Source organism: Cyanistes caeruleus, chromosome 1, assembly GCF_971803275.1.
Source record: "Cyanistes caeruleus chromosome 1, bCyaCae1.hap1.1, whole genome shotgun sequence".
NCBI classification, from domain to species: domain Eukaryota; kingdom Metazoa; phylum Chordata; class Aves; order Passeriformes; family Paridae; genus Cyanistes; species Cyanistes caeruleus.
Genome location: NC_141701.1, coordinates 37,993,252 through 38,004,547, shown reverse-complemented (window position 1 = coordinate 38,004,547; position 11,296 = coordinate 37,993,252). Strand labels below are relative to the sequence as shown.

Below are 11,296 nucleotides of genomic sequence, written 5' to 3'. Positions count from 1 at the left end.
CCAACTTTGCATTTTGTCCACCACGTTTTAAAAATAATTTAAAAATACATTATTTTCAATGAATGGTGGACTATTTCCTTTGGTTTCTATCACTCTGACAGATGTTTTTATCATATTTACTGTGTTGCTTTCATGTGCAGGTTGTTTAGTTCCTCTGTGCTTTCTCATTATCGTGGTTGGGACAGATGGCGACTTACAGCCGGTGACCGGGGTCTCTGTGTTACCGTGGTGCCTAAGGCACAGTGCTGCAGAAAAGGATGGGGCACATCTTCACCAACTCCAGTGGAGTTTCACCTGCTTACAGAAGGATCCCAACCGTCTATTGGCAATTGATATCTGTCAATACACAGCCCAAAATACACAGCAGATTGCCCATGGCTGGCAACAATTTCTTTTTCTCGAGGTCACACGTGAAGAATTGATATTTATGGATTGAAGTTTGAGGAGGTTTCTTTTGGAAAAAAATGGTTTCAGGATACCCATGGCCAAAACCTGCTGTTCTTCTAGCACAGCTGTCTTATCTGAGCAGAGCCCAGACACAGAACCACGCTCAGAGCACTGGATGGGTAAAAAGTGCTGCACAGCAAACACACCACAGCTTCCCGTGCTTACAGACTGAGAGACACCAACTAGCCAGAGGTTCATACAGAATAAGTATTTTATTCATGATGTATTTTTTTTATTTACATTAAAGTTTTCTTGTATTTTGAACTCTGCTTGGATACCGAAATTAACAACTTTATGTGACTGCGCACCTGCTCTAAAAGAAATGAAGATAACACAGTTCTTTTCCATAAAAGAAAAAGGAAAACTGCCTGTCAAAATCAAAGCTGATTTTTCTTATTCCCAGTAATTATCTTTTTCTCTTTAGAATTAATATGAGTGGAGAATGTAGTTTACTATAATATAATAAATAGAAGACATTGGGTAATTAGTAGTGCTGGTATATTTCTAAAGTACTAAACAGACAAACAATAAACTGTGAATTTAATCACGAGTTCTCATACAGTTTCAAGACAGGAAAATTAGAGCTCTCAGCTACAGTCATTTGAGTAATCACATCTGATCTGCATTATTTATTAGTTATTACATGCCAAGTGATTCCGATTGTACATTGCCTGAAATCATTCAGAAGCAAGCATGCCTTTATTTCTGTTTTGTATTATAAAGAAAAACCAATAGCATTGCTGAATGTGTATTCTATCTGAACTGCTTCCTTTATTTCACACAGAAAATACAAATCAGTGGTACTGTCCATTAATGGGACAGGCATCTGGGACAAAATCATCCAGAAATGTATTTTCAGAGCTATCCCTGATCCCAAACATTGACAAAATACTTTATTTTGGATAGTTTTACCCTTTTCCCTGTGGCTGAAGAACTTACCTTTCATTTTAGGATTTATTTCTGATATACTCCCTAAAGTTCTGTAGGACTTTGCATATATAATAAAATGGCTGAAGCATATTTGGTAATATTCCTTTTGGTAATATGTTTATTCCACTTGACAAATTAACAAAACATAATGAAGTTTCAAGAAGCAGCATTATGCAGTTTTATTCAGTTAGTTTTGTTGGTTCAAGTCTTAGTTTTGGGCAAGTTAGTTTTTTCCTGCTACAATGCTTTAAAAAGGGAATTACTTAAAATACCTGTTTTTCTTTTCCTTAACAACCGAAGAAATAGAGAAATAGTTCTTGGTTACCTTCATTTTCTGCCAATAAAGCAGGTTTGTTGTTATATTTGTCACTGTAAAAACTAAATAAAGTATTCACATCAGTTGTGAACAATTTGTGCCAGCAAAAGTTAAAGCGTCAAAGAAACCTCTTTAAAATGCTAACAAATTTACTTACAAACACCTATATTTATTATTTCATAAATAGGCGCAACAGGTTCCATAAAAAAGATTAAATACAGACACAGTATGAAGAAACAATAATACATAGCCATATGTAGAGGTTATAATTTAGCTGTCTCCAATCTGTTTCTGCATCTAATAAAATATCAGGTAAGCATTTGGCAGTTTTATACATAAAAGGACTTAAATGACGTTTACTAACCAGTACACATAAAGTGATTTTCTTTAAAAAAAAAGCATTTTTTTTAGGCAGTACAAAATAAATGTGTTTGCTCTTTATCAACATTAGTTTTTTCTCCTAAGTTTTTTTGTATTTATTTCATGAGACAAAGCCAATATTTTTAATTAATATAATTTGGGACTACTTTACTTATTTTTCTCCAAATACTTTGAAAATATAGACTATCAGTCAGTTGTTTAAAAATGAAGTAAAAATATGAATGTTTGCCAATTTTACCCTTATTGTGAAATCAATAAACTGGAATGAGCCAGTTTCAATTACAATTAGCTACAAAAACATTCACATTTTATACTCTAGGAGAGTGTAACATAGATGCTATTTACAAACTTGCTATGACTGCTACATCAAGCCATTTAAAAAGTCTTTAGTAGTTTCATATAAACACCCATTATGAAAAACCAATGGAAAATCCAGGACTTTTATCCGAGACATCTACAGTTGCTAAGGCAGTTACTACCGCAGCACTTCACAGCAAAAACCAACATAAAATCTGAATGGTCCAAGTTTCCTTCAGGGAAGAAGAAAAGCAATGTCCGTTAAAGGATCTCAGGGAAGGGATGGAAAGGAGAAAGAAAGAGAAAAAATGAGGAAAAAAAAAAGAAAAAAAAAAAAGAAAAGAAGCAAGACTATTTTTTCCAGAGTGGGTGACCCACGAGCTCAAATAGTCCTAAGTGCTTAGCAACTTGTATTTCCTAATAAAATGCAGAACTGCCTTGACTGCATAAAGCAATCCATGATGAAAAGACTTCCCTGCATTCCTCAGTGGAAAGGAGAGGTGTTTCAGATTTTCAGGTAAGGTAGAGTGCTTTGTCCCTCTGCATGCCCCTGTTCAAAGAGAAAAGAGAACAAATGTGATTTTTTTTTTATATTTGAAAAATTTTTAGTTCTATTCTTCTTCTTCAAAAAAAAAAAAATCAGCTCCACAACCCCACTGCATGTCATTAATTCCAAGCATATCACAGAAGTACAGCTGCATTGCCATGGTTATAATAAGAAAAAATCATAGTGACATATAGCAACCTGGAGATCACATCTGGCTTTAAAACTGCACAGGGCTGGGACATGGGCTTAAACACTGGTTTGGGATAACCTGCACTACTGGGCTGGTAGCACCGACTATCAAAAACTGCTTGGAGCTTTGTATTTAGCACAGGTCTTGGAATAATGCTCCATAAGCTCCCTATAAGAAGCAGCCACTTTCCTTAGAGGCAGGAGAGCTTTGTTGCATGAACATGGGTTTCAGGCACTTACTGAGCCTCTGGCATATCTGATTTACTAGTACAGATATAGCTAAAACATGTTGGGATGGCAGGTTCAGGTGAGCACTTGCAAGGGGACAACAGAAGCTTAGCAAAGACAGTTTAAGTCCACACACATGGATTTACAAAAGCTTATCTGCACACAGTGCAGTATCTACAGGCATATCTGCTCAGACAAAGCTGCTGGGGATGGAAAGTTATGCCCACTGCGCACCTGGAGAGCACTTCTGGGGACAATGACACATTGCTTTTTTCCAAAAGAGACCAGGAATGAAATCCACAGGTGGCTATGGCTCTTTTGACAGAGTCTATTCAGTCTATTCAGAGCTCATTGTAAGTGGTTGTAAACGTCTGTGGGCTGGATAGACTTCTACAAGGGCCTGCAGCACATGTCAAGACATGGTGATAGAGCACAGAAGTAAAACTGTTCAGCTGAACAAGCGGGCAAGTCATGGGGCAACAGTGATAGGTCTGGGAAAGAGTGATGCTGCTGTTCAGACTCGTTCAAGTCTGTCTCAGTGCCAGCAGGTTGTAGCAAAGGTGTTATACTGAACTAGAAGCCAGAAAAAGATTTTTATTTAGTTCTAGTCTGAGTTCCAGAAACACTTTAGAACAATAAGGCAAGTGAAATTCTCTGTTTAAGTAAATGTAATGGGTGAAGCTGGTCTTTAGTTCTGCTTTCTGTTCATTTGTTTGGGCTAGATTTGGCACTTTGGCAACAACAAAGAGCTTTCATCTGCCATTTCTCTGGGGAGTCATGCTAAGTCAAGGCAAAGTTAGGCTGGTGGGCATGTTCACAAGGCACAACATCTAAAATTTACAACTACATTTAAAAAGATCCCTTCTGTTCAGTCTTAAATGTTTCCGGGCATTTCCTGGCACTGTAACATGGCTCCACAAAAATCATGCTGCCAGAAGTTGAAGGTTCAAAGGGGTTACTAACCTTTTATTGAGGACATAGGGCTCCTACAGGCATGCTATTTTATTTCTGGTACTATCATGTGTTCTTCATGCCATTCTCTTCCATGTATCTTGTATCCCATGTATCAGTCATGCCTCTCACTGATGTGGTTTTTCATGACCCAAACTAGTATTTTTCATGTCCCAGACTAGAAAATAGTTCATGTAATTTGCCTCTCATTGAGACACAGTGATCTTAAAACTTCTTTCTTACTCCTCCCTAGGATTTTATCTCTGATCTTCTATGGAATGCAAGTTCTCTGAGATCTAGAAAGTGTATGTGCTGTGATAAGGTGATAACAATGTCTATTAAATATATGTATTGAACACTTGTTCTCCTACAACTGACTAACTGCTGAATAAATACAGGGCCATCAGAGATGCACTTCAGAAACACTGTAGGGAAATGAGCAACAATGCTGATCCAAATTCTCTATCATATACTTGTGTCATGAATGTTGCTCAACACAAGGTGGCATTCACTGGCTGCTTACCCATTACTGCAGTAGTCATTATTCCAGTCCACAGTCTGTGCTGGAGGATTTCTGCACCCTGAACGAACATACTCCATTGCTTGGGTAACAACTTGTGCAGCTGTTGATGTTGGATTGATGATATTCTGATAATCAGGCTGAAGAGTAAATCCCTAGAGGAGAAAACAAGTATATTACAAAGTATGGAAAAAAAGTAACAGGTTGGGTGCATTAAAAAAAGTAAAAATGCAGGGTGTGCTGTGAAATGGTAGAGAATACTTCTTTTCCAGGTGTGATTTCAGTTATAAAACCTAAAATAGGCAAAAATGTGTAGGTGCTTCTTAAGTTTTAAAATCTTTCTTCAGTTTGAGAAATGAAACACTGACAAAGCATTGTTCACTGTTACATAGTCACAGGATGGAACTAAAGGAGACAGAGCAGAAACAATTCAAAACCAAGGGAACAACTCAATCAGCACTGGGACAAAAAGGTCTGTTTGCTCCTTAGAGCTTCCATTTAGATTAAACGTAAGCATACACACTAGTCACTAATTCCCAGAATATGCAACAGAATCTTTTTGAAGGATGTAGGCAGCAGGTGGCTGACTGTTTTATTAGACTACACCTATTCACGTATTGTTCTCAAAACCCTTTTTCTTCATTCAGCCACAAAGGGACCATCTGCTGCTTCTTTTATTTGCACTTCTCTCTCAACTAAACGGAAATTCAACCAAAGCTTTTTAACAGTTGTTGGACTAATGTAGTGAAAGTAGCACAGAATAACTTGCTTTTGAAACCAAGGAGACGAGAAAAAAAAGTGGAAGTTACAAAGAGAAATCTAACCTGTGCCCTGAATCTTCTGTCATATGAAAAGTTATAATCATTTTTAGGTCTTTTGATATATTCTGATGTTTAAATATTGTGTTTCAAACCCAGGAGAACAATTGAAATTTCAAGGCTAGTGTATCTAGTTCACCCTGTACATCGTGTTCCTGTAAAGTAGGAAGAGCTACATTGGGTAAAATCATGGGAATGTTGTATAAAAGCAATCAATGTCTGCTGAAAAAAAAAAACCAGACCAAACTTCTTCCTGGGGCAAGGGCATACAATTCCCACTCAAGTTGACTGGATGCATATCTACTAAATCAGAAATGGAACTTGCACCAAAATGCCTAGTTTGGAAACTCACTCCTTCCAGCCAAAGCCCACATATCGAATAGATAGAATTAACTCTCTTAGCATTTAGTTAATTTAGTGTGTTGTGCTTGATTGCTTTCCTTATGCAGCCTTGATCAGGACAGGGTATTTGTGGACAGATGTTTTTTCTGCAGATTTAAGAAGGTAGCCACACTACCTTTTGTCAAGATAAATGAATGTTCTTGGCTTTTGCTTGGCCCCCTTTATGCATAGAAATTACCTCCCTTCAAACGGTACGTCACTTCCTCCTTCCCATCTCTCTTCCTTAGCTGTTCCCTGAGGTCCTGCAGGTGTTTTGCCCCACCTCTCATGTGCACTGCCACCTCACTCCACTCATCCTGTTCACGGGTTTTAGTCTAGACTGTAAATGACTGCAACTTTATTCCTTAATCTTTTGCGTATGGAGAATATCCTGAGTAACACTTCAGTGCCTTAAACGTTCTTGGAAACCTCACTTTGTACCTGATGACTCCAAGAAACAGACTATTAGGATTGAACAAGTTCACAGCTGAATTCTGCATCTAGTTACCATGTTATTTATATACTACACTGCTAAGAGATTAGATAAAACCTTCCTGTGGTGGGTTTTACATCCATGGGGACCGTAAGCCCCATGTTGTTCTGCATACTCCCTTTTCACCAGGCTCTAAACCTATGCTGCAACCTTCAGAGACAACCCCCATGCCTGCAACAGACCCAAAGGAAACAGTAACTGAGAAGATTTCCCAATGACTTTAATTGGAGTTTTGTGTAATTAGAAGGCAGAAAATTTGGGGTTTTATACCATTGTCATCATTTTTATACAAAACATCAACCATAAGGCCTTTCTAATTTAGCTGTCAGAGGAAATCAACCACAGAAACACATCCTACCCTCAGGCACTCCGATTTACCTTTGGTAGCAAGTCCCCTGATCTATCATATATACAAGAAAAACATCTATAGGGACAGTAGCCAGTAGCAAAGCAGGCTACAGAGCAGACACAGAGACTCAGATACTCATAAAATCATAGGATGGTTTGGGTTGGAAGGGACCTTAAAGATCATTTTGTTCCAGCCCCCCTGCTTTGGGCAGGAACACCTTCCACTAAACCAGGTTGCTCATGGGTCCATCCAACCTGGCCTTGAACACTTCCAGGGAGAGGGAGCATCCACAAACTCTCTGGACAGCACTCCTGCAGCAAGGAGACAGTTCCTCCAAATCAGACCAAGAGACCACCAGTACAACATCCATTCCATTTCTTCTGGAATTAGGATAAATAGCTTAGATGTCAGAGAACTCAGGAGCTGGGTGCAGATGCATTCTCATATTTTTTCAGGTTTTCTGTGTGACCACAGCCAAATTGCTTTGTCTCTCTCCCAGCAGAGCACATGTGCACTTGTGCTTGGACTGCTTTGGTACCTCTCATGTTAAGGTTGGGGCTGCAGAGCCAAATTTAATTCTTCTACCTGAAAAATAAGGTGTAACAACGCTTTCATCTTGTACCTGGCAAGTCTATTTAGTTTATGGCTGCTTGGGATTGGGGCCTGTTTCTTAGGGCACACGCAGGTGACAGGAGCTAACACGGTGCAGGGGTATCTGAGCCAGGCTTCAGTCCCAGAAGGGTCTCAGTGGTCCCTCTGGGGGGTTGAGGGCTACCAGAATACCTGCACTGTGGGTGATGGAAAGCATGTTTATTAAAGCAAAGTCATTTAAGCAACCTCAACTCAGTATGACTAATAAAGTATGATACTGTTTAAGATGCAAACAATAATTACTTCAGCTTTTTCATCAACAGAAAAAGCTCTGAAAATACAGATCTGTACAACAGAGGGAAACAGCCTTGTACCAGGCTTGTGGTAAATATTTGGGTATTATTTATGTAAGCCCTTAACAAATAATGATGAAATAAAAAGTGCTCAGAAAATGAGTGCTTCGAGGTCTAATTAAACAATGCTGAATGTTTTTGCATTGTAATGCTCAAGAGAAAATCACCAACTGTTTTGCAACATGCCTAGAATTTAAAATTTCATTTTCTTGTCCCAGATTGAAATAAAAATAGGGAACTTGATAAAGATTAATTCGATGTCAGGAGGGACATTTGCTCTTTAATTAGATTTCTGTAGCCCTAGCAGTTTCGTTGTGCTACTGTAGCAAGTCCTAAAAAGCCTGCAGCAGAACTAAAGAGTGATCCTCATCTCCACACTTTACCAGGAACTAATTTCATTTCCTGCCTGTCTGGAGAGGTATTTTCAACAGGCATCAATGTTTTTGTCTTCACAACTGATTTATTCATCAATCTCAATGTGATATTTTAAACCTTTAAATTACATCCAAATCCTAAAGCATCTGTTTATTACACAAGGAAATTGAAAATCTGTCTGTGTGATATCATACAAAGATTTTTCCTTAAGGTTATAAAGGAAGTTGACAGATATTAATGATTTTTTTTTCCCTTGACCTCATTCGAAGACAAAGCTTAACAAAAAAGAAGAAGAAATCTGGACAAATACAGCATGTTCCTGAGTTTGCTGTATATAAAATATATACCAGAAAAAATGAGGTTATTATTTTTGGCAGGCTATGCAATCATCTTGCTGTATACATTTATTTTCTTAAGGAAAAGAAATACCTAAAAGTAGACTGAAATGAGTTATTATTTAAAAAAAAAAAAAAAATGTGACATACATTAATCTTCTGGTGCTTTGTTATGCATACGTACTTGCAGCCATGGTTACTAGACATTAAGAATCTAGTTTTGCTTCCTCCACCTGTGAACTGAAATGGGACAGAGGTGGACATGGAACTCACCATCCCATGCAATGCTTGGGCGAAGGATTTTGAGCAGGGAAGGTGACGCTTCCAGTAGGGCTACTTAAAATGGTTCCTTAACAAGTTTTTGGGTGTATTAAGGAGGAAGAGAATCCTCAGTCTCATCACTCTTCACACCAAAGAGCACAGTGAACAGGCTGGATAGCAGGGTATGCTCAGAAAGAGGCACAAATGTCCACGTGAGTAGAGAAAGGAAAGAATAACCCTGCAAGTAAAAACAGGCCGCAGCTGCAGCTGCTGTTTCAGCCTGAACTTTGGAGAAATGGTGCTGATTTGAATGACAAGGGTTAATAATCAGATCATCTAAGGCCAACTAAGGAAAAACTAAATATCACGTTAAACCAAAGAAACAGACTGGAGAGAAACAACTCTGTGTCAGTTAAAAAATTATACAGGGATAAGATTCTCATATGAGCATTTAATGAAACAAAAATCACACTCTTCAAATCTAATGTGAGTCTTCCTATGTGCCAAAGGTGGATAAAACAAAAACTACAGCAGAGCAGATTTTGACTTTGAAAAGTAAAACTTTAACACAGCTCCTGTTAATGATATTTAAGAAAAATATAATACATTTCAGAATTAGAAGCTAAAGAAAATAAAAATCAGGATCTAATTGAAATCTAAGTATGAGAATAGAACTAACGATCTTTTTTTCTATAGTTGAAAGGATTGTCACTGTAAACAAGCACCCCAAAGGTCTACAGTAGTGACCCTTTTTAATTTATTCATTAACTGTGGGAACAGAAGAGAAAAAAGACAAAATAATCTACTTCCAAGAAGTTCCAATTTAGATAACTCAAAATAGAGAAGATTGTTTAAAATAAATGAAATAATAATTACTAATGCTAGGCATATGACTGAAATGCTAATACAGAAATTTTACATTGCATTTCAGAAAAATTTGGATGCATTACATCAGCTGCATACTCCACAGAGTTAATTGATTTTAAAAATAACAGAAATTGTGCAGTCACTGAGGATTTTTGGCTACCAACACTTCTGATTTTCTTGATGTTCTGTAGTTTTTGTGGATCCTCAAAGGAGACTGTCCTTCTCCAGCTGGCAGTCACTCTTGATTTGGCAACTGTGCACGTGCAGGCAAGGAGTGCTGGATATGGAGAAGGACATGCTGTTCCCTGTAGAGCTGATGAAGATCAGCTCATTGTTCTGGAAGCAATGGGAAGAGAACTCTCTCCCCAAGTCAGCACTTCTTATCAGTCCCTCCTCAAAGTTTGCATAGAAGAGTTTGTGAATTTCACGCATGATGGTTTTTGGATAACTGTGTTCCTGCCTGCCAGGACTGAAATCTGGATCTCTGAGTGGTTTTCCTTGGAGCTGGCAGTCCTTCAGATATACTAATAGGTGGCTTTTGATATGAAACTATCCTTTTCCTGGAGAAAATGTCTGACCAAATGTCACCGAGCCAGAGTTCAAGCGGGGGATCTGTTGAGAGCAGGGATTCGCAGAGCTGGCTACTGTTGTGTCACATTAGTGAGCCATGAACTATTTCACTGAGAGATATTTGGAAAAAAAAGGGGAGGAAAAAAAGAGAGAACCCACAATTGATGATTTCTAACATGCCTCCAGCACAGTCTGCAATGAAGGTGCCCAACCAGCTGAGCATGTCAACACCTGCAGTAGAAGACTGCTAGGAAGCTGTTGGCAGACTTACTCTTCTCTTGCCTATTAAACTCCACGCTGCAGTGTGACATGACAAAATTTTCCTCTTTTTTTTTCTTGTAGTGTATTAGCCTGTTTAGTATGAGTAGTGCTGAGGCTTCCAAAGGGGAAAATGACTCCTGTTGCAAGTCACTCCCTAGGGAGTGGTGTGTTAACCAGTTTCTGTTCTTGCTGCCTTCATAGAGTCTTTGGAAAGGCTTACAGTGGCCATACCTAAGCAGGGAGGAAATAAAACAACTTGAGGGAAAAGGAAGTGAAAAAAGTTGGCTTAAAGGCAACTATTTCTCTGCTTTATCAGAATTCATATTCTCCCATTCTTCTTGGCTGTCTTTTTATGAAGGAGAGTGTTCTACACAGTGTTGTTTGGGACTGAACATGACATCCAGACCTCCCTTTCCCTCCTCACAATAGGCCAGACAGATGGTGAGGTACTTCCTCTTTCTCCTTACTGCTAAGCTTCTTGACTCCTTGACTGAGCTTCTGGGAGAGCTCCATTTTTCTCCTATTAAATATTTTCCTCTTTAAAAAGCTCTGTGATCACCAGAATGTTTGCTCTATTTCAATCAGAAAGGAGAGCAGAGTCCTTTGACAATTGAGTCAGGAAGAGGCCCTTACTTTCAGGTTGTAGTCTCCTGACTTTCTGCTATTTGCCTCCTGGTGACCAACCTGTCTTTGTTCTAACACAGTGTGGAATCCTGGTGCTGTGTTTTCTATCATTTCTTGACTAAAAAGAGTCATACCTAAGAAACTGAACAGGATACCACTATTCTGTTCTGTCACCCTAAATCAAAGTGTTGTTAGTACACTTCCAGCCCTAT

The 11,296-nt window shown here is 38.5% G+C and overlaps 1 protein-coding gene across 4 annotated transcripts in view; it reads right to left on the bottom strand.

Annotated features, from left to right (window-relative positions):
• Positions 1-640: 640 nt before the first annotated feature.
• TOX (thymocyte selection associated high mobility group box) overlaps positions 641-11,296 on the bottom strand; it is a 218,432-nt gene continuing 207,776 nt past the window's right edge. For all 4 annotated transcript variants that reach the window (XM_086887241.1, XM_086887256.1, XM_086887259.1 and 1 more), the window contains 2 exons: positions 4,810-4,961; positions 641-2,921 (listed from right to left, as the gene is read on the bottom strand). In XM_086887241.1, the coding sequence (XP_086743367.1) occupies positions 2,885-2,921; positions 4,810-4,961 (189 nt within the window). In that variant the 3' untranslated portion in view covers positions 641-2,884. The remainder of the gene's footprint in view (positions 2,922-4,809; positions 4,962-11,296) is intronic.